The sequence below is a fragment of the Lathamus discolor genome, chromosome 13, assembly GCF_037157495.1.
Source record: "Lathamus discolor isolate bLatDis1 chromosome 13, bLatDis1.hap1, whole genome shotgun sequence".
NCBI classification, from domain to species: Eukaryota; Metazoa; Chordata; class Aves; order Psittaciformes; family Psittacidae; genus Lathamus; species Lathamus discolor.
In genome coordinates this window covers 3,021,362-3,044,650 of record NC_088896.1, presented here as the reverse complement: position 1 = coordinate 3,044,650, position 23,289 = coordinate 3,021,362, and the positions used below count along the sequence as shown (strand labels likewise).

Below are 23,289 nucleotides of genomic sequence, written 5' to 3'. Positions count from 1 at the left end.
GAGGCTTCCCCAGGTGCCTGGTTCCCCCCCTCCCCAGCCCCGGTTGTCCAGCCCCATGCCATGGCCACAGGAAAGCTTTTCTCTCCTCCACAAGCACCTTTCTGGGTCTGCAGGGCTGGGCCATGCCCAAGCTGGCTGCGAGCGGCACCGAGCCATTGATGCCCTGCTCCCCTTCCCCTGGCAGCACAACCTCCCCCGTGGGGCCATGGCTGTGTTCCTGCCACCCCACCGGTCCTTGCTGACCTCTGCCTGGGCTGCAGAGCCAGAGCCTCACATGCATCCAAATGGCCGGGGTGAGCCATGGACAGCAGCAGCACAGGGTGGCGGTGCCCTGTGCTCTCAGCACTCCGTACTTGGGCTATGGATATGTGTTCCAGCTTCCAGCCATGGGGAAACCTCTCCAAGCCACAAGCCCCCGGGAGCTGTGGCAGCCTAGCCAGCCCTGGAAGGTTTCTCTCCTGATTTCTATGCTTTTCTCCTGGATTTCCTGCCCGAGCCAGGTTTTCGCCCATGGGGCTGTGGCCAGTGATTACCTGGGTCTCAGCTGCTGAACTGGGATACAAATGAACCAAGACTTCCAAAATGTCCCTAAAAGTGCACCCAGTAGGAAGTTGTGTTGGTTGGAGGGAGCAGAGCTTTCAATAGGCTCCAGGTGTAGATGCAACTGGGTGTAAGTCCATCCATGACAGAGGAACACATGAGACACGGGAGAGTTTGATCTCTGCTCTCAGCAAGGGCATGGTGGAAGCAAACCCTGCCCTTGGCTCCCTGCTTGGTTGCTTGGCTGAGTCTGTAGTCAGCAGCATCACTTTAACAGGTACGGTATCTGGGTGCCTTTGAATGAAAAAGGGTATGTTTTGATGCATTTCAATCCAAAACATAGCCCATCCCCAGGCCTGCGATGCTGCAGGACGCTGCAAAGCCATGGGGTTGGAAGGAGCTCTGCTAGGTGACGCTGAAGGTGATGCAGAAGCCATCAGCTTCCTGCTGCTGTCCCACCAGCTCCGCTTTCCCCCAGGGCTGGGCTGGGCCCGTGCCAGGCAGGGAGGAGCGGCCGCCGTGGGTCACCTCGCTGAGCTCTGCCTCCAGCGTGCTGACCGTGTTCGTCACCGGGGCCACGAGCCCCTTGTGGGCTGGCTCCTGGTGCTGGAGGCAGATGAGGATCTTCTTGAAGCCCTTGCAGAAGGGCTTGGAGACCAGGGCGTAGACGATGGGGTTCACGCAGGAGCTGGTGTAAGAGATGAGATGCGAGAGGATGCGGAGCACGTACGTGGCGTGATTGAGGGGGAAGTACCCGAACCAGACGCAGAGGATGAGCAGGTGATGGGGCAGCCAACAGAGGCAGAACAGGACAGCTACAATGATGATCATCCTGGTGACCTTCCCCTTGGCCTTCTTGGCCTCTGACATGTCTTGGAGAGGGCCCATGGACCTCCACAGGTAGTAAATAGTGTGCATGTAGGTGAGGCTCAGGGTCAGCCCTGGGATGATGTAGCTGAAGATGAAGGTGCAGATGCCCATGACCTTGCGCTGGGAGGTCTCCCAGGTGGGGTGGCAGACGGTCAGGTTGGCCAGCTGGAGCTCCTCGTAGTAGCTGAGGTAAGGGCCCGAGAAGATGAAGGAAGCCCGCAGATGAAGCAGATGGCAGTGAGGGCATTCTGGGGTGTCCTCAGCTCCCGTGAGGGCAGGGGGTAGCGGATGGCCAGGTACCTGCAGGGGAAAGGGACAGAACTGCTGTCCTAGGGAGGGCACGGGGAGCTGCTCCAGGAGCAGGCTGGAGAAAGGGCTCATGTGATGGTCTGAGCTTTCCAGGGCCATCAGTCACACGGCTCATCCCTGGGGCTCCTCAGGGTCCCTGTGCAGCGCAGTGGGGTGAGGAAGAGCCTCTCCCCCAGCCCTGTCCTGTCACCCTCTCTGCTCCCTTGTGGAGAGGATGGGGATGGTCCCGTTCTGTCCCTCTCCCAACTCCAGCAGATCCTCACTCCACCATCAGCCTGCCTGGCACAAGCGATAGCAGCAGTGAGGATATGAAGGCAGGAGCAAGCCCCCGTGATCCCCAGGCACAGAGTTCCTCACGCTGGCACATGCTGAAGCCCATTGCCCATCTTCAGTCCTTCAATTAGCTGGTTCCTTACACCCACATCAGGGGGCTCCTGCAAGCCCCCATTGCTTGACACCTCTGTTCCCCTCTGTGGGCTGCAGGACATCAGCCCCTGGCTGTGTTTCGGGGGTGCTGTCCTGGGGGCCAGCATGGTGCTGTGGACACATCCAGCCCTGCTCTGGGGCTGCCATGGCCCTTCCCAGGGGATTTTCATGGGGACCTTCCAAGCACCACTGCGCAGGTTTCGGACACTGATGGGGCAGCACCAGGAGCTCCCTGCCTCTCGCTTGCTGGGGATTAGTAACTCACCAGCTCTTACAGAGGAGAGCTGGGGTGAGGAGAGGCACAGGCAGGAGCCCCAGGCTGCATGTGCAGAGCTTCCTGGCTAAACCCCCCCTGAGCCAGGCTGGGACGGTCCCTGGGACAAGGACAGCACCAGGACAGAAAAGGGCTTTTCCCCACCCTCCCCTTTCACTAGCAAAAGCAGAGCCCCAGCTCCAGTGTCCCAATGTCTTCTTGAGGTTTGCCTGCTTTGCCGTGGGCTGTTGGGAGGGTTGAGGATCTCTCCATGCATCCCGGGGCTGTGCAGGGACTGAGCTTGATCTCTCTCTGGTTTTCCATTCCCCCTTCACCTGCCAGAGCCTGTGGATAAACCCCAGTCCTACAGCTTGAGGGTCTGAAAGCTTCCTCCAGCTGGGGACAGGGCTCCCAGGGCAACCTCTCTGCCTGACCCCATCCTCAGTGCTTGCATTTCCTTGCCCTCATGAGCTGGGAATCGCTGCAGGATTCCCCTGGGAGGTCACAGCTTGGCTCCAGGGGGTTCTCTCCCCTCCTCTGCCCAGGGGGATCCAGAGAGGTGGGAGATTTAGGCTACAGGGAGAACCCTCCCAGCGCTTTTCCTACCTGTCAAGGGAGACAGTGGCCAGGGTGCAGCTGCCGGCGTACATGGTGAGGAAGATGAAGAAGTGGACGGCCTCGCACGTGAAGGGCCCAAACACCCACCCTTGCACGGTGTAGATGGTGGCTTGGAAGGGGACGCAGAAGAGGATGAAGCAGAGGTCGGCCACCCCCAGGCTGAGGATGAAGAGGCTGGTGGTGTTCTTCACCTGCGCGCTGCGCAGCTCGGCCAGGACCAGGCAACTGCCCAGGGTGCCGATGAGGAAGATGAGGAGGTAGGCGAGCGGGATGAGCACTGCCCCGGGCTGCCAGCCCGCGGCCGAGCTGTTCACGGCTGGAGAGCACGGGGCGGGGGCCGGGATGCACGGGAGAGTGGGGACTGCACCGGGAGGCACAGGAGAGCAGGGATGCAGAGGAAAAGGGTGCACGGAGAGGTCAGCGGGGATGCATGGAAAGAGGGGAGTGCGCGGGGAGAGAGCAGGGATGCACGGGAGAAGGGGCGCACAGAGCGGTCAGCGGGGAGCGCACCAGGGATGCACGGGAATCGGGTGCAGGGCAGCACACTGGGGAGTGCAGCGGGGACGCAGAGGTAAAGGGGGAGCGGGGGGGTGCAGCGCACCGGGATACACGGAAAGGGGGTGCAGGGGGGCCCGGTGCCCTTCCCTTCCCTTCCTCCCGGTGGCCGCTCGGCTCGGCTCGGCGCTGTTCTTCCCGCTGCGGGGGGCGGCTCCGGGGCTGCCGCTCCTGCCCGGCTCCTTTTGCAGCCGGGATAAATCCCGGCCCCGAGCGACGGCTGCAGGAACCAGCCCGCAGAGCGGGCAGAGGGGCCCGGCCGGGGCCGGTTTGCTCAGGGGGTGCGGGCTGTAAAATGTCTTTCGGTACCGCGACCCCGGGAAGGGGCTGGGGCAGCCGGGGTGGGCACCACGAAGGGACCCGGGCACCCAAAGCCGGGTGCTTTTCCTTATCCCTCCCTGCAGCAGGCACTGGGAGAGAGCCCGTCCCACCCCGGGGGCTGCAGGGTTGGTGCTCAGGAACCGGGGTCCTCCCAGACTGCAAACGTGTCCAAATCATCCCGCACGCAGCTCAATCCCTGCCCAAACACCCCCGAGGTGAGCTCAGGTTTGTGGGGTGGGATCAGGTCCTCACTGCAGTGAGGACAAATCTTTAACACGCACCTTCTCCCACCTGTAAACCCGCCTGGTTTGTGCCTTCGGAGCTTCCATGGATGGAAGTCTCGGGGCTGGCTGGGGCAATGAGCTCCCCAAAGACACTTCATCTGCCCCAGACTGCGTCACTTTGCTCCTGTGGACAGAGAACTATTGAATATCTCAATCCCTCCTCTGACCAACCCGCTCCTCAGCTGCCCTAATGGATGTTCGGATCACAGCCTGCAGCAGTGCTGGGAGCAATGGGGACAGCCACAGCCCTGTGACAGCCTTGCCACAGGACATGGTATGGAGCCCTTTCACCTCCAGCAGCGCACTTGAAGCCCCACAGAACCTGTTCCTGTTCAGCTGCACAGATAAGGTATGTGGGGAAGCCAATGCACCACTTTGGTGTGAGGATGCTCTGCTCCTGATGTTATCTCACAGGCAATAGCAGGAATTGGGAGCAGAGGAAAGCTCCATCCTGTAGGGCATAAGGAGGTGCTGAGACACAGCAGTGCAGCTCTGCCTTCCTCTCCTCATCCCAGACTGGCCAAATGCCCTTTAAGAGTCACTCCTGAGGGCTGTGCCCCATCCCCATCCCCATCCATGGTGGTTGCAGGGCCAGGTCATGGGGAAAGCCAAGCCCCAGGGAGCTTTCACCCCTGCTCCCTTTCCCCTCCCATACCCACAGTAAGACACTGGCATCTGGGCTGAAAGATGCTCGTGGCGTCTTTGGTCTCCCTGGAGCTGCTGTCAGCTCACAGAGGCACCAGGTCTACCCTCATGCTGCAGAGGACTAAGAGGGAGAACACCCAGTTTCATCCCAAACACCAGCAACCCACAGCCCACGATGCACACAAAGATCAGGAGCAGGATCCTTCATCCAGAGACGGATCCTGCAAAAGAAATTCCTGGCCCAAGATGTAGATGGGTTATTTGGGCAGGGGTGCAGCAAGCTGGGTATTTCCCAAGTGGGGGCAATGGTCCTCCCAAGGGCGGCCAAAAGCAAAAGCAAAGGCACGCTGTAAGGCTGCCAGCCCTCACAGGGTGCAGGGGCTGGTGGTGCAGGGTGCTCTGTGCACGGTGGGAGCCTCTGAAGCTCGTGACCCTCAGTGCATTTATTCCCCACAGCCCTCCCTGTGACCCCAGAGGCAGCTCAGCCCCACCTCCTTGCTGCGAGGCTCTCAACCAGGGTGCTTTGGATGCGGTGCCATGGGTTTGCGTTGCCCTCCTCTTCCTCCGCCAGCTCTGCAGCAGGTACCCACACACTGAGCCAGTGCCTTATCCTCCTGCTTACAGCCCGCAGAGGAGCAGCAGGGCCTCGTGCCAGCACAGGACGAAGGCAGCGTGGCAGAAACATGCCTGTGATAAACCTGGTGAATGCTCCGCCATGGGAGCTGGTCCCTTGGTGTGTGACATGCATGCGTTTGCTCTGGGGCATCTGAACGTGGGTGCTGCAGTGCCCACGGAATCCATGTCTGAACCACCACGGCCGCGAGAGAGGAGCTGCTGTGTGTAAAACGTGCTTTGACTGACACCTGCTTGGTCCAAGAACCATCCTGAAACACGCTTTGGTTTGGATAGAGAATGGTGGAAACCCAGAGCAGTCAGAAGCGACTTAAGAGTGAAGGCTGCAGCTTGAGGGCTTGAGTTTTCTTTCTCCCCTTTGAGCTTTTATGTCCTCAAGAGGGAAGGAGAGCTTCGAAACCTGACATAAGGGTCATAGCTGAGCCCTCCGAAGGGGAGAGGAGCCAAAATTGCTGCTTGCTGTAGCATGGCAGCTGCAAACTGGTCCCACAGCCCCAGAGTGGCACAGACAGGTCGAGGGGGGTGAGTGCAGTGGGAACTATCAGAGCAGCTTGTGATGCTCAGTGTTCTAATGGCTGTGTTCGCACAAGGATTTGGGATAGGTATAGAGAAAGCAGTTCGGTGTCTGTTCCTGAAGGGGTATCTCTAAGCTTGGTTCAGATGTTTAAACCCCTTCTGCAAGGGGACCTGGTCTGAAATGTTTCCTTCAGGTTTATGCCTTTAAGCAGCTGCAGGGTGGACTTGGGTGCGTTTGGGGCTTTTAAATAACAGCACGGGGTTTCTTCTCCCACCAGGTACACAGAGGGGGCCGAGGTGCTCCTGTTGCTGTGCCTGGTGGTGGGAGATGGTGCCAGTGCTTGGCCTGAGGGAGTTTAAACCACCCACCTAAGGGCTGCCCAGCCCCGCACACAGATCCCAGCATCGTTAGGGCTGGAAGGGACCTCTGGAGATCACCCAGTCCCAGGCAGGTCACACAGGAACAAATCCAGGAGGGTCTGGGATGCCTGCGGAGAGGAGACCCCACAACCCCCCCGGCAGCCTGTGCCAGGGCTCTGCCGCCCTCCGTGGAAAGTTCTTGCTTGTGTTGAGGTGAAACTTGTTGAGTTTTAGTTTATGGCCATTGCTCCTTGTCCTGTCGCTGGGCACCGCTGGAAAGGGTCCGCGTCCAGCAGCATCGTCCTGGCACCCGCACGCTTGAAGGTGTCATAGGAAGGTGCTAAGGGAAAGAAAAGCTCCCCAGGGCCTGCTGCAGCAGCTGGGCACCCTTCGCTGGCCAGGTACAGCACTGGTCCCGGAGCCAGCGTGGATCTGCTCTCCTTTGCCCCACAGCAGCCTGGGCTGAGCCCTCCCAGGCACCACCGGGGTTTGCAGGGACGCTGCAGCCATGGGCCTGTCCTCAGCCCTTCCCTGGGATGCTCTGGGCAGCGAAGGTGCCACCAAAGGAGCAGGAATGGAGGTGGGGAGGGGCGTCAGCCCCGGGGGGGCCCGATCCGGGGGATGCGTCCGGATCCTGCTTCCCCCGCGCATCCCGGTGGGTACCAGCGCCGCCCTCCAGCCCCGGTCCTCCGCTGTCCCATCGGCCCCCGCGCTGGCCGCGCTACCCATGGCATCGGAGCGCGCCTCTCCTGCCCCGGCCCATGATGCAGCGCGGCGGCGGCGGCGGCCCGGGCACAAGATGGCGGCGGAGCGGCAGGGTGGCCGAGGCGGCGGCGGCGGCGTGGCGGAGGAGAACAAGGAGAACGAGAGGCCGGCGGGGCCGCAGGCCGGGGGCCTCGGCGACAGCCTGGGCCTGGAGAGCATCCTGTGCCGCGGCGGTGGCGGACGGGGGTCGTGGCAGGCCCGGCCCCGTGCCCGGCGGGCCGACGTGGCGGCAGCTGTGTGGAGCGCGGGGGCTCGCAGGCCGCGGGCGGGCAGGGCCGGCTCCGCTTCCCCGCGGGGCGGTCGCGGGCGGGCGGCGGCGGAGGAGGCCGGGCCGGGCCCCGGGGTGCCGGAGCGAGCGGGTCGGTGCGGGGTCGGTGCGGGGTCGGTGCGGGGTCTGCGCCAACCCGCGCCGTGGCCGGCGGGCAGGCTCGCGTGTGGCGGCTGGGGCTTCGTGCTTCGCCTTTGCAGCGCCAGGGCCTTCAGAGCAGAGCTGCGCGCTGCGGGCTGAGGGAAGGGCTGGGGATCGTGGTGCTGGGAGTGGGTGCTAGCGGATAGAGTAAATCTTAACGGGTAAGGCTGAGGTGGCAGAGCCCCTCCGCGTTCAGCCCTTCTCCAGCCTGATGTGGCACGTAGAGCTCGTGGTGTGCCTGTGCATGAAGTTCTCCTTGGAACTAGTCCAGGTGCACGGCTCTGATAGAGCTGAGCTGTATCTGCGGGTGGGAGCGAAACCCGAGTTTGGTTTAGTTTCCATGTAGTTTATGGCAGGTGTTGTAAAGTTAGTAACTGTTGAGTAAGATGCAGCTATAGTAATGTCAGGAACACCTAAGTTAATGATAAGGTAAATAACAGAAGGGGTATGAATTCCGTGGGTAACTGCACAGGATAAAACATAATCTGAGAAAAATCCTAGGTAGACAGCAAGGAGAAGGATTGCTATTGAGAGATCATTGTTTGGCTTGTTTGTTCTACACATACAGACTAATTCAGTCTAATAACTTAATGCAGGGTTTTAATACTTCAGCTAAAGAGACTGTTAGGTGTAATTCTGAGAGAACCCTTTGATAGACATCTGCCATTTGAACCTTTATACTTTCTTTCGGTATAGTGACTTTTGATGGGTCACTGTATAGTCTGGCTTTGGTTTTGTGGAGTTCGTTTTGAGGCTGAAAAGGGAATTTTGTGATATAAATACATCAGGCACAGAGATTTCTTGTTTGTGGTGGAGATTTTAGTTCACAAAACAGTCTGCCTTGTAAACTGAATGACAGCAGCAGATTTACTAGAACGCAGCATGGTTTTCTTTGGTAGCGCAAGAACCTGTGAAGGGGTTGATGGTGAGAATCACAGTTTTAGTGAATAAAAGTAGGTGAATAAAGTAAGTACAGGATGCACAGAAGTCAGCAAATATGGTGAAGAATGGAGAGACTGGATGGAAATCATGGAGTCAGTCAGGCCAGTGTGTTCTGTCATGGAGTACTTACAGGAATGTGCATGCAGTAAGACCTGAAATGTGTTGGAAAAATCTGTAGAAAACAAGCTCCTCCAGCAGCTCATTGTATGAGGTTCTCTGTATTCAGAAAGCAGTTTGTGGAAGCTGTGTCAGGAGGCAGCAGTGATCCTGTTTTTCCTGAGAAATGGGATGCTTAAGGGCAGGAAAGCTCCTCTCAGCTTTGCCAACCAAACTGTGTCACAAGTGTGACTGGGAGGGGGTGTAGTGTAGGGTGGGAAGTTACATTAACCTGGATGTGCCTGTTGGCAGAGCTTATTGTGCTGAAAGGAGCTCTAGAAACAGCAGGACTCTGGTGGTTGTCTGTGAAAGGAGCTGCTTGTGGTGTGTCTTTGTCCTGGCCTTGATGACAGTCATAAAGCTCTGAAGTAGGCAGTGGAGCCATGAGGTCTTCTGGGATCATCAGTTGCCTCAGCTGTGCCTTTTTTGGGAGGTTTTTGGGTGCTCCTCTGTTTCTCTAGAGTTCCCTTCCCTTGTGTTTGGGGTGGAATGAACTGGTAACAGACTGTGCTGTCAATCTGCCTTAACACAAGTCCCAAGTCCTGCAGATCGTGAAGGAGTCTCAGCAGCAGCACGGTTTACGACATGGAGACTTCCAGAGGTACAGGTAAGTAGCGTGGGTGGGTTGGAGTTACCCGTGGGACTTGGCTTGCTTCATTTAGAATACAAACTCACTATAGCAGGCATGAAAAATGATCCACCACATAAATACCCGTTCACAGGTTGCTTCATGTGAAGTAACACGTGTTTTTACATGAGATATTCTGTGCTGTGGCTGTTTCCTGTAGGAGGTTACAGACTGGCTCTTACTTTTCCGTTGCTTTTAAAAGCTTGTTTCTTAACACCTCACTCATAATCACTGCACTCTTCCAGAAGTGTGTGTTCAATAAACATACATCAACAAGTAGACAGTAAGGGGACCGTCATTCTGATTTTTTTAAGGTCAGGAGTTACTACTTGTCTTAGATTTCTTGTGTTCTATTCTAAGAAGGCTGACAAGAAACCTGGAGAGGGGCTTTGGACAAGAGCCTGTTAGGGACACGACAAGAGGGAATGGCTTGAACCTGCCAGAGGGGAGATTGAGATGAGCTCTTAGGCAGAAGCTCTTCCCTGTGAGGGTGCTGAGGCGCTGGCACAGGGTGCCCAGAGAAGCTGTGGCTGCCCCATCCCTGGCAGTGTTCAAGGCTGGGTTGGATGGGGCTTGGAGCAAGCTGCTCCAGTGGAAGGGGTCCCTGCCCATGGATGAACTTTAAGGTCCCTTCCAACCCAAACCAGTCTGGGATTTTATTAACCACTGATTTACAGGTAGTTCCTGAACTACTTCTTACCATATGGCATACGGAGCTCTTAGCTGTTAAAACGTTGCCTGTCACAGCCTTTACTCCCTTTTTTTTTTCCAGTTGGAAAAAGCATTAAGCAGAAACCAAGTTGTTCTTTGGCCAAACTGACTTAGTTGCCTTTTCTTTAGGGGTTACTGCTCCCGTAGGCTGAGGCGGCTCCGGAAAACTCTCAACTTCAAGATGGGAAACAGGCACAAGTTCACTGGGAAGAAAGTAACCGAAGAGATTCTCTCAGACAACAGGTACCGTTGCTGGATGGAACTGGGCACTCACTACATCAGTGAATAGTTTCTTTTCAGTAACTCCTTTTCATGTGGGTGTGGTGGAAAACTGTTCTCTACAATGTACTCAGAAAGGTTTCTTCTCAGAGATGGGTGTTGTTGATGTTAATAAAGACAAAAGTTCAGGCTGCAGTGTGGGGAGAAGAGGCACTGCTGGGATCCTGCTTCATCATGTGAACAAGTGGGAGAAGAGGGAGCAGCAGCAGCCAGTTCCTTCTCATCCCTCATAGTTGCTAAGTGGGTTCTTTCCATAATCGGTAAATCATTTTGATACTGCGGAAGAAATGCTTCTTCAGATTGTTGCAAGGTGGCCATGTGGATGCTGAGAACATAAATGGGGCAGCCAGTGAGGGTGTGGTTGGAGACATACCCCTTCAAATAGAAATAGTGCAAGTTTTACTTTAGATTTTCCAAATCTGACGCAATGCTTCTCTGATAAAATATGTGGAGAATAGACAAGATCTTGGGCTCATTTCCCACCTTTTAGAAGCACTTGAAATGTCTATCTTATATTTTCCTGTGGGGAAGAGAGAGCAGGATGCTGTCTTCAGCTGTGTTGTTAAGAAGCTAGATGCATTATAGCATTAGCTATAGGGAGAGCAGATGTGTTTACATACGTTGAACCAGTTTGAAGAGCAACCTAAGATCATCAGTCCCTTAGTAATGTCTGTGGTGCTACAGAATCATATCAAATTCTCTTCCTCAGTTGGGTAATTACATTTCTGCAGGGAGAAATAGAGTAGAAATTGGTGAGGAATAACACAACTTTGTGTGCTTAAGAGATTAAGAAATAAAAACATCCACCTTTTATTAAGCAAGCTGAATTTTTGCTACCAGAGTTTGCAGATGTGGTGCAGTGATACCTGTTTCAGTGGCATTATTTTGTCGTTAAACTTCCTCTGCAGGTATTTGCTGTTGATCCTGATGGATGCAGAGAGAGCCTGGAGTTATGCCATGCAGCTGAAACAGGAAGCAAACACAGAGCCCCGCAAGCGGTTCCACTTGCTGTCTCGCCTGCGCAAAGCTGTGAAACATGCTGAGGAGCTGGAGAGACTCTGTGAAAGTAACCGAGTGGATGCCAAGACAAAGCTGGAAGCTCAGGTAACCACTGATCCTTAGATCTTTCACAGCAAAAGCTGAATAAGAAACCTTTGGATTTTGGGTGAAGAGAGTATGCCCATGGCAGGGGGCTTGAAACTTAATGATCTTAAGGTCCTTTCTATCCCTAAGCATTCTGTGATTCTCCTATAGCATTAGATAATCCAGATTGACTGATTCTCAAACTGGGTAATGTCTCCCTTTGAATATCTTGGATTTATGTTAATGAAGCTGCTGGAATTGCGGAATTAACCAGTGGCACCAGCCAAGATGAGGACCTGGTGTTTACAAGATCAGTATATCGAATGATTGTCCTTGCTTTGAAACTTTTAAAAGTAAAAAGAATTGAGAGAGGCATTGAGATGGTGCAACACAGCCTAAGAAACTATGCTTATTTATTGAGTTACTTATTTGTTAAATGCCTTAAAATAGCCTCCTAGGACACAAGACTTGTGGCTTCAGTTCCTAGCACACAGAAAGCAATTGTGTTATGACACAGCACAAAACCCCAGAAGTTCTTTGGCATCAGTAGGCCATGTTGATTGCCTGACAAGCCAGAAGCATCTTTGCTTTCATCTCCTTAGAAATGTAGCAGTGTCAGTGAGAAGAAAGGATGGTGGGTAGCTGGTAATCCACAATCCAGATCTGTTGTGTTCTGTGGGAAGACCAGATGAAAAGGACAGGGCTTAGTCACTGACTGTAGGCATCACAGCAGCCTTCATACTCCAGGCTGTACAAACTAGGCTGTCAGTCTGGGGGAGGTTAATTTGTCCTTGTGCTGTCTGCAGGCATACATGGCTTACCTCACAGGGATGCTTCGTTTTGAACACCAGGAGTGGAAGGCAGCAATGGAGGCTTTCAACAAATGCAAGTGAGTTCCTCCCACTTCACCAGCTTCATTTAGTAAATAGCATTGGACCAGTCTAATAAGTTTATGTACAGTATGTACGGCAACTCTGGGAGTTGCTTACACATAACACCGAGGTACTGCTGAAGAAATAGCATCGTCCAGAGTAGAGACAAACTCTTCCCTTAACATATCCTCTCATAAATGACACATTCTGCAGTGTTAATGTTTATCCTCTGCTGTAGGACTATATATGAGAAACTGGCCAATGCTTTCACAGAGGAGCAAGCTGTGCTGTACAACCAGCGTGTGGAAGAGATCTCACCCAACATTCGCTACTGTGCCTATAACATTGGTAAGGAAAGGGGTTACCTCATTTCCAACACAGAGCAGGGCTTGTTCATGGGAAAGGATTAGTGACTTGATAGTTAAATACCAATCTAAATGACACTGCAGTGAGTCCATAATACTTTGGGCAGATTCTGCACACATTCTGGGTCAGTTTAGCAGTGGAGGAATGTGCTTATTTTGCAGCATGTGGTTTTGTATAAAAGGATAGAATACCAGTTTGCAGGATTTTGCTTATAAAGTCAGAATGAAATTGCAAATTTATCCCCTTTGTCCCCACATTGCCAGTATAACACCTATTGATGAGCTTTTCTATGTTAAAACAGTTGGTGAACTCAAATGTTTTTTTGTTCATTCTCTCAGGTGACCAGTCTGCCATGAATGAGTTAATGCAGATGAGGCTGAGGTCTGGTGGCACAGAAGGCCTTCTTGCAGAAAAACTGGAGGTAACTTATTTGCATGGTTCAAGTTGAAACAGTGTCACTCTGTTGAGCATAAGTATTGCTGCAGCACATCATTCAAGAGCTAAAACACGAGAGGAAAGCGACCAAAGCCCTGGGCTCTATGGGAAACCACACTTTTTCCTTGGAGCAACCTGGTCTAGCGGAAAGTATCCCTGCCCATGGCTGGAGGTTGGAACCAGATGATGTTTAAGGTCTCTTCCAGCCCATACCATTCTAGGATTTAGTCTATAATTTCAAAATAGACCAGGGTAGTATGAATTTTGAGAGGCTGGATTTTGGCTACCTTAAACTTCAAGCTCCTAAATTCAGTCCATTCTGTACAGGCATTGATTACTCAAACTCGAGCAAAGCAGGCAGCCACGATGAGTGAGGTGGAGTGGAGAGGAAGAACTGTTCCAGTGAAGATAGACAAAGTGAGGATCTTCTTGCTGGGACTGGCTGACAACGAAGCAGCAATTGCTCAGGTAACCCAGAAGCCATCTCCAGTGCTGGTATTGTGACCTTTATTATTTATTATCTTTCTTTCAGTGTGCAAGATAATATGTGATACTTTGGCCAAAAGCTTTGAATAATTTTTCTTCAAACTTGAGGTTGTAAGTCTGAAAGTGGGAATACTGACTGTAACCCAAAGCTGAAGTCTCAGTTGGGGATAGCACCCACAGTCTAGTAGTAGTAGTAGTCTGAGAGATCTGTTCTGAGCATTACTGCTCTTCTGAACACTGTACTGCCCAGAAGTGCTACCTTTCAAGTGATAACCATTATTATTTGTAAGTCATTTTAGTATGAAGGTCCCAATTTTGAGAGTAACTGGGTTTGGAGTTACTGTTCTAATTTCTCTGAGTCTTGCTGAAATGCTCCAACTTCAGAGCACTCAAAAGAGATGCGTATGGATTGTGGTTTTTCAGCACCAAAAGCACTTTGCCTGGTGAAGCAGGTGCTGTGAGATCTACAGCATTCTCTTCTTGACCTACAAATCCTCCAAAGCAAGAGGAGGATTACTGAATGCCAGGATGCAAGTCATCCTCAAATGTAACAGCTCTGGAGCACTTGCAGGGGCACATACTACGTGTGTTTTCAGTATTGCAGCCAAGTTTTCTGCATGGGGCTTTTTACTTTGGAAATGGTGCCCAGATGGTGTATTTTGTTTCCCAGTGGCTGCATATAGGTAGTGAAAGGATTTTTGGTAACCAGTTGTTACCAGTGAAAATGGGTCTTTTTCAGCATCAAAACCCATTTATCACCAGGAGAATGATGACAATAAATAGAACTTTAATAAGAAAATGAAGGCCCTGCAGAGCAATAAGGCTAGTGGCCAGGAGCCAGAGATAGTGTTGGGAAGATAGTGTGAGTAGGGTAAACTGGTTATGGCCGAGGAGGAAGCATCGATGTTTACCAGTCTTGTCCTAGTGTTCTGAATTGGAGGGTGCTATGTTTGTATTGTTGGTAGGTAGTACAGTGGTATGACCAGCAGGTGGAAGTGCAGCTTAGGCTTCAGTGTTAAATGTGCCCCCTGCCAGGTAGCAGTTAGAACTTTTCAGTTTAGCTGCCCTCGTTGTCCTGTAAAGCTGTGGCAGAACAGTGATCTGGATTTGTTTTCTTCTTGCTTTGTGTTCCTTGGAGGCTCTGACTAAACGCAGGAGTTTTGTGGAACCGGATCACAACCAGCGATGGTGAGGTCTGAGCAGGCAGCAGCAGTATTTACATTCCTAGAGGGATAAAACTTGGCTTTTTGAAAGCAGTGGTGTCAGCTGTGGTGGGCAGCCGATGCCTTAGCTAAATGCACTGTGGTTCCTGGGATCTTTGGCACCTTCTGCTAAGGTTGAAACCCTGACATAACAGCAGTGCTGCTCAGGGTTTGATTAGGAGCAAACACAGATGCGTGTTGTGGGTAAAAATGCAGATTCTCAGTGCAGTTATACCACTGCCTTCAGTGTATTGGTAACAGAAACAGAACAAATAAGCCAAACTGAAATATGAATCCACATTTAAAATTACTTATGTCAGCCCTTGTGTAGAATTGAGTGCATGACTTCCAGGGCCCATTGACTCCTACCAGGAAGAAGGGAGGAGGCTAAAGGGCAGAGTGATGGAAAGGTGCTCCTGTCTGGTATTGCCTCAAGGATTCTGTGGCATCTCTCTGGTAACCAGGACTGCAGTAAAATGGGTGGTAATAACTTTCAGAGATGATCTACAATGATTGAGAACAAAGGAAAAGTAGGAAGTGAGCACTGCTGGGCTTTGAAGACTGTGTTCAGTGAGATCAGTTCCCTTAACCCCTTTAAGAAGAACCTGTGCTGTTCTATCAGGCCACTTGAATCACCAGCCACAGCACGTGTATCTCAATTTTATGATCTGCTATCTCCCAAATCAGAACATAGCTGTATTTTTGCATAGAATCAGCTTAACCTTGGGAATTTTTGCTTAGAAAGGAAAGCCTTTGTTTCACTGCATGGCCCAGCCCTTTCCCAGCCCTTTCCCTGTTTGTGCTTGACTGATGATCCAGCTCTGTTTTCATTTTTGTACAGCGCAATTGCTGTGCTGCTCTGGGTGAGGTTGAGAATGCTGTCAGACTCGTCCCTGCTTATTCTCGGGAGTCAGTCCCACCTTAAAAGTGGCAGCAAATCTTGCAAAAAAAAAGCCTTCATCTCGGGTCAAAATACCTGAGGCTTTGTGAGGGAGTAAAATTAACATTCCTTAATGGCTTTGCGAACCTGAGAAGAGCAGAGACTGCAGAGCTCTATGGAAGATAAACAAGCGAGTGTGGGTTTACACAGCTTTTTCTTCATCTGGACAATTGCAACTTGATTGCAACAAACTTTATCTTATGCTGTTACATGATGTGGAAGTGATTTAACACAGTGCAGATACACTTTAATCCCTCCTTTGATTGCTTAAGGTTGAGGTTTGTTTCTGGGCAGTTTCCTCTTACTGAACTTAAGCAGGAGAAGTTCAGGTTGGAGATGAGGCAGAAGCTCTTCCCTGTGAGGGTGCTGAGGCGCTGGCACAGGGTGCCCAGAGAAGCTGTGGCTGCCCCATCCCTGGCAGTGTTCAAGGCCAGGTGGGACAGAGCCTTGGGTGACATGGTCTAGGGTGAGGCATTCCTACCTATGGCAGGGGGTTGGAACTGGATGATCTTAAGGTCCTTTCCAACCCAGACCATTTTGTGAATCAGTAAGAGCCTTGTGATCGCCATCTGGTTACCTTCTCAGTCCCTTGGATGGAAGTGGAGTTTTGGTTTGGGTACACTGTTTCATTGTGTACATGATATACTAGTTCATCAGGCAGAGCTCAGGCTTCAACTTGCTTTTCAGAAGTTGTTTTCCAATTTTGGCTGTGGGTCAGAAAGCCAAAAGCAGCTTCATTTTTTGACGTAACTTGTGGTGGCAGCAGAAAAGCTCTGGGTCACTCCTGCTATAAACTGCAGGCTTACTTAAAAAAATGCTTCAAACAAGCAAATTACTGAGCATTACTGGAATGGGAGTGTAGAAAAGATAATCATCTACATGTTGTTACCACATGAGAGGTGGAATCGGCATAACAAGAGCAGTCAACATTGACAGTTTGCCAGGTCAGTAGTGCTCAGCTGCTCTTGTGGTGCTGGGCCTTTCCCACAGTGCAGTCCAGCCCCAGCTGCTGCAGGGATGAGATTGACAGAGCTGTGTGTGACAGGCTTTCGGAGCTGCTGAATTCTCAGCACTGACCATGTTCCCCACCCTTTACCCCCTAGAACATACTGCAGACAGGTACAGATGGGGGTTTTAGCTGTCCCTGGATCTTGAAGCCATAATCTGGGAGAAACTTTGTTTAATCTCAGTTAATTCTTGTATCATGGGATGCAAAATGCAGTAATTTCTAATAGATCTGTTTTCTCTTTCCTTTGCTCTTAGGCAGAAAATGAGGAGACAAAGGAGCGTTTGTTTGAGTCTTTACTCAGTGAGTGTAGAGATGCCATCCAGGCTGTCCGGGAAGAGCTGAAACCAGACCAGGTAAGCAGCAAACGGCAGTGGTTCTGCTTTCAAAACACAGCATTTCTTTGGGACTAATTTGTTATTGTTGAGCTTGCTTAACAGTAAAAGTGACTGGGATTCCTTGAAGAAAAAGACACAAAAGAGTCAATACCTTTGATTTTATTCTCTTCAGAGCTGGAGAGAGTGAATGATGTGAAGCTCTCATTCTTCTGTCTGGAAATCTGTTCTAACTCTCTGGTTTACCCAACCCTTGAGTTGTTTCTGATGTTTTCAGTAAATTGTGCACTTGTTTGTCCCCAATTTCTGCAGAAGCAGCGGGAGCACTCTCTGGAAAATGATTCTGGGAAGGTGTCCAACATCCAGTACTTACACAGGTAATAGTCAAACATTGCTGCCTGTTCTAGTGTGAAGAAGCCGTGGTCTTATGTCAAGGTTTTATTTCTGTTTGGTTTTGCTTTTATGGTTTTGTTTTGTTCTGGGCCTCTCAGTCTCAAAGGGTGACTGTATGGATAAGGATCAGATTCATGCAGCACTGAAAACATTTTACTTAAGACTCATGTTGACCTTTCACATGGGTTTTTTTTCCTTACTAGTATCAGCTTAGACTGGGGAGGAAGTGTTCTCAGAACAAAGAGCAATGTCTGAGTAGCTCTGACACTCTGCTAATGGTATTTTATTTTTCATCTTTTAGTTATTTGACCTACATCAAGCTGTCAACAGCCATCAGGCGCAACGAGAGCATGGCAAAGTCTCTGCAGAAGGCCCTGCTGCAGCAGCAGCGGTCAGAAGAGGATGGCAAACGCACACCACGGCCTCAGGACCTGATCAGGCTTTATGATATCATTCTGCAGGTAGTGCTGGGAAAGCATATTTTAATTCTTCGTATTAACTGGAGAACTCTGGTGCAAGAAGCTGTTGTAGGAAATAGAGCCCATAAAGTCTGAAGAGCAGCTGAGTACCTACAGTTGAAGATGTTCAACATCTACACGAAACACAAACCCCCTCTTCTAGCTGTGAACAGAAAATGCCCCTAGAATGGGTGCCTTTGATTGTACACTGTAATGCAGTTTATAACTAGTTTTTCTGACTGTTTTATACAGCACCCTGATAGCTGCCTTCAATTTCTGCTGGCCAGAGAAAGTAGCAGCTACAGCTACTGAAAATGTACTTGTTCTTCATAAGCAGTTTTTCAGTTTCTCACATGAGTTCTCTGTGGGAGCCTGTGGCTGAAGCAGTTATGAATGGGAAAGGGAAATGCCTTATGAAGGAATAATTTCATGTGAAATCTGAGGAGTCTTTGTCCTAATTCCTGTTTGTGTCAGGAAATCTGTCCTGAGGGCAAACTTGCACAAGTTTCAGTGGGTGTCCTTCAGAAGGTTAGAGTGCTGACAATTAAAAACTGGAAACTATTTCCATGGGAGTGTACTGTTGATTTGTTGAAAGGGGCAGCTTTCTCTTACTCCAGCAGATTCCAGAGGAAAACAGTGCCTGTGTTTGTTACTCTGACTCTCTTCTTCACAGAACCTTGTGGAACTGACACAGCTTCCTGGCCTAGAAGAGGACAAGAACTTCCAAAAAGAGATTGGATTGAAGACACTTGTGTACAAGGCTTACAGGTGACTGAGAAACAGCCAGGTTTTCTTTAGCAGGCAGTAACATCTTCAAAGGTTGTTATTCCAAAGGTGTATGGGCTGTACAGGACAATGATGCAGTTTCCTCAGCTCTGTTGTGAAATGAAAACTGGATACTAAGGGGAAGCTGGCGAGTACTACTTAACAGTATCCCCTGTTACCAGCCATTTGGGTTGGCAGGAGGTGTGGGTAACAAACATGTCAAGGATCCACTCTTTATTGTTGCAGGTGTTTCTTCATTGCCCAGTCCTATGTCCTGGTGAAGAAATGGAGTGAAGCTCTTGTTTTGTATGAAAGAGTGCTAAAATATGCCCGTGAAGTTCAGTCAGGAGCTGGAGCTTACACGAACAGCTTGAAGGTAGGATCCCAGTCCTGGGTGTAGGAGGGAGCTGAAGTTTATGAACAAGCTTTGTCCTGGTATTTATTGTCAGTTAAGTGCCAGGCCATTACAGTTCAGGACTGATCTTTAGGGAGAATAATACAAGTGTGACTTCTTGGCTCATTGTAGTAGAGACTTTCTGTGAGGTGGAGAGGCAGACTTCCTGACACAACTCCATAACCATTTCCCACTTCTTCTCTCGTGCATTTTCTATTGCACAACTTCTGTAGTGCCTGAAGGGCTGTAGCTTTGCCTCTTCTGGGAAGGCTTATCAGCACCACGACTTAATCTATTAGTTCTTGCTTTATCAGGTTTAACCTTTGTCCTAACTCTTAAACTGGTATATTTCAGGCTCTCTAATAATTGTCTTTAATGATCTAGGAGTTGCCTGATGTTCAGGATCTGATCACTCAAGTCAATGCTGAAAAGTACTCATTGCAAGCATCAGCTATACTGGGTGAGTTGCACAATTATACTGGAGCTTGAACATCTCTTAATTCCTCATACTTCATTTCTGAAGTTCCAAATGTTTTTCCACTTTACTCTGATCTGTGTAGACCCTGGAAGATGTTTTTTGACCCTCCCAGTTCTAGGTTCTTCTAGCATTGTGTAGTGCAGCTAGACAGGCAGTGACCAGATATTTGGCATTTTGCTCCCTGCGCAGAGATATGAAAACACTTCTTGAGGATGTGCACCTGACTGGTAACCTCAGAACACTCTGTTTAGGGTTTAATTTTTAGGCTACAAACAAGGCCAGGTTGGACGGGGCTTGGAGCAACCTGCTCCAGTGGAAGGTGTCCCTGCCGTTGTCAAAGGGTTGGACCTGCCTGAGCTTTAAGGCCCCTTCCAACACAAACTAGTCTGAGATTCTATGGAGTTGGCCTTACTCATCCCAGGTCTGCCCAGCTGGGAGAACTGCTGTGAAAGAGGAGAGCAGTGATGTTCTCTGCCAGTGCTGACCAGGTTAACAGAACTTTGGGGAATGGGTGAGCTGTGTGATTCTTGGGCTGTTGTTGTTGCTGTGCCTGCTGCTGGACAACCAAGATAAGTAATGGATTATCTTGTCTTTTATTGCCTAAATGTTACTTTAACAGACCCCACTAGGGTCTTTTCATTATCTCTTGCTTTGTGCTTAACTCAAAATCTGTGCTTTCAGGAGCTTCTCACACAATGTGGAGGAGCAGCTTTCCATCACTGGAGAGCTGGGCTGGCCAAAGATCTTCTTAGTCTAGAAAGCGAGTTAATTCTAATGGAAATACTGTCTTGTATATTCCAGAAAATGAAGCTCATAGCTAAGCTTAGGGGCCACCTGGGACAGGCTTCCTTTAAGCCAAGATCTACCTCCTTATTCTTACCGCTTTGTCTTCAATCTTGCAGATGCAAATGATACTCACGAGACTGAGTCTCCATCACAGGTCAAGGATGGCAAGGTAAGAGCTGAGAGCTCAGACAAATTCCAGTAGGGTCCTTAATGACCATCACTTTAAGCTGTTAACCTGAGTGTCTCTCACAATTGGAGCAATTTCCTGCTGATGGGAGTTTGGTCATGACCAGTGTATTTAAAGGACTTTATTAGAGTTGTTTTCCTTCTGCAAGTCCTGCAGGTGGGTGACACAGTGGGTTCCTTGGAGAGAAGCTAGGCAGCTGCTTGCAGCTTCTAGTGTGGCATCTTTTGGTTTTATTTAGCTTTACCCTGTGCATGGGAAGGTTTTCCAAAGATCCTGCAGTGATGTTTTGATAGGGGTTTGAATCATTTTGAGGAACCTAAAGGAACTTCAGCTTCTGTTGTCTCAGTCCCTGCTTAACCCCCTTTGCTTGTTTGACCCTTGTCATCTTTGACATGTGTTTGATTTGTTTTTTCTGCACTGGTCTCTTTCAGCCCCTCTCAGAACGGTTTGAGACTTTCTGTCTGGATCCTTCTCTTGTCAGCAAGCAAGTCAGCCTCGTGCACTTCCCTCCAGGCTTCCAGCCCATTCCATGCAAACCCTTGTTCTTCGACCTGGCCCTTAATCATGTTGCTTTCCCACCTTTGGAGGACAAGGTGGAGCAGAAAGCCAAGAGTGGCCTCACTGGATATATAAAGGGCATCTTTGGATTCAAAAGTTAACCAGGACCCCCTGAGGAACAGAGGTTTTATCCTGTATTGAAGGAAAAGCTCCAACAGGTTCTAGGGACACAAATGTCTGCATCTGAAACCAACAAAGGGAAGTTTTACCATCTTCTTCCCTGTGTTCTGTGTCTATGTCTGTGCACTTACCTTCTCTCCCAGTGTATTAAAGACAAAACAATCTCTTACATGTACACTACCAATAGCTGAAAGTAATCTGAAGCACAGAGAAATTCCATCCTGCTTGGAGGAGCTGGAGCTTGCTTTGTGACTGGTCAGGGCCAGTACACATCTACTTACCATGGACCAGGGCATAGGTACAATTTGATTTCTCCCTGTGCCCCATTATTTGACACTATAAATTGGTATTTTGGTCTAGAAATTGGGGTGTGATGGGGAACCAGAGGCAAAAGTAGGTGCGGAACTAAACCAACAAGGTGAAGCTGCCTACAGAACAAGAAACTGTAGACAAGGGGATAACTTCTTTTTGGCTCCCTGAAGTCTGTATTGTTAATCAAACAGAAATTACAAAATAGAGCTTCCTTATGGGTAAGGATGGCAAATACCTTCCCAAATGTTAATGGTTACCCCAGTTTTGGTGGAATATAATCTAAATTTGTACTCTGAGCCAAAAGAGTCCTCCTTTATTTGATACACATTTTGTTAACCTCCCCAAATGGAATCTATTCCTGCAAGGCTTTTCCTGGGAAACCAGCTGATGGGTGGCTTCAGAAGTCGCTACTTGCTCTTCATGGGAGCTTGGGTCTCTCAGTGTTCGTTTTGTCTCTGATCTAAACCTTGCCTGAAAACAGGAAGGCCTTTTTCTGGAGCCCATTTGTTGCTTTTTTCCCCTCATCCTCAGGCAGGAAATACACCTGAAATGAGGAACTGGCAACAAGAGAGCAGAAGGTTTTTGAGTGATGGATCTTCTCTGTTGTGCCACACAGCTTTTTTATAAAGCACCTGGGTGCTCTGATGAAAGGCACTTTCACAATGGGTAATTCCATAATTGTGATCAATGAAACGGGGAAAAAAACCCACAGCACATGGGCAGAACTGTTCCTGAATAAAGAACTTGGAAGTTTCCACCAGCAGTGGTTGGGTTTTCACTCGCTCTGTAGCTGGGAGGGAGAGAAGCAGTTTGTTGTAGCTGCCTCTGCTCCTCTGCACCTGTTGTCTTTGTGGTGTTTCTCCATTTTAGGCACTGGAGTTCATAGGGGTGGAAAGCAGAGCTGTTCTAAATGATGGGATTGTTGTTGTCATGGGAATTTTCCAGGCAAGGTGCATGTCAGATGAATGGGGGGAATGAACAATTCCCATTATTTTTGTCTGAACGTTTGCTTCTTTGTTCCAAGCTGAAGTGATCTGTGAGTTCTCAAAGTACAGAGCAGCTTTCAATAGGACTGCTCAGAGGTGAGGGAAGGAGGAGGAACTTCTTGTGTTTGATTTGGAAGCAGAATGGAAATTTCTGGTATAGTAGCCAATTCCATTTGCCCCTGGATGCTGCAGGATGGGGGTTACAGGGAAAGGGAGAGCATAGAGCTGAAAGAAACTTTCTGGCTACGTACTCATCAGATGCCAGTGTCTAGAAAGCCTGGTTTTGAGTGGCAGATCTCTCTTCCCCATAAAGCCTGTTTCCTTCTAGACAAGGAAGGATCATGGAGTAGCCAGTAGAGGATGAATCTGGGCTGCTCTCTGCTTTTCAGCTTGTCCATTGCAGAATCAATTTGAGAGCTGTTCCTGTTTGGTTTGGAAACCAAACTCCTGATTTTCTACCACAAATGTACATGGTGCCTGGATGGATTCCAAGGAAACTTGTACTGCAGCCACTTCCTAATAGGTGAGTTACAGAAGGCTGAGAGCAGCTGCCCTCTGTGCCCAACATCTTTTGACAGATCTAATGGATTAGCTGAGCACAGATAAGAAACCTGGAAACAATGAAGTTTTATTCCGGAGCTCTGAGGCGTGTAGTTGGTGTGAAGCACTGGGAACACCAAGCACCCTTTGCCTCTGAAGCATTCAGAAGATCAAGGTTAAACCATCAACCTGAGGCTACATAACCGCTGGAGAATGGCCACTTAGTTCTGGAGGAGGATCCTGTGCCTGAGGGCTCAGATAAGGACATCCACCAGTGAGGTAACTTGGCTTATTTGGTTTGATATTATGTTAATGGCAATTAACAAAAAGTAGAGTGGGGTTTGTGAGCTCTCGTGTGCCTTAAATA

At 50.1% G+C, this 23,289-nt stretch overlaps 2 protein-coding genes across 2 annotated transcripts; one reads left to right on the top strand and one right to left on the bottom strand.

The window, feature by feature from the left end:
* Nucleotides 1–945: 945 nt before the first annotated feature.
* Nucleotides 946–4,221, bottom strand: GALR2 (galanin receptor 2). Its single transcript, XM_065694028.1, is given in 5 exon segments — nt 946–1,631; nt 1,634–1,710; nt 3,005–3,377; nt 3,618–3,969; nt 4,174–4,221. Coding segments are annotated over 5 exon segments (1,536 nt in total).
* Nucleotides 4,222–6,816: 2,595 nt separating this feature from the next.
* SRP68 (signal recognition particle 68) lies at nt 6,817–22,151 on the top strand. Its single transcript, XM_065693611.1, has 16 exons — nt 6,817–7,250; nt 9,143–9,209; nt 10,071–10,184; nt 11,129–11,324; nt 12,110–12,192; nt 12,414–12,523; nt 12,880–12,962; nt 13,304–13,444; nt 16,868–16,966; nt 17,258–17,322; nt 17,640–17,799; nt 18,470–18,564; nt 18,808–18,937; nt 19,340–19,415; nt 20,336–20,388; nt 20,838–22,151. The coding sequence occupies exons 1-16, from the start codon at nt 6,839–6,841 to the stop codon at nt 21,063–21,065; spliced, it is 2,112 nt and encodes a 703-aa protein (XP_065549683.1). The 5' UTR covers nt 6,817–6,838; the 3' UTR covers nt 21,066–22,151.
* The last annotated feature ends 1,138 nt before the right edge of the window (nt 22,152–23,289 follow it).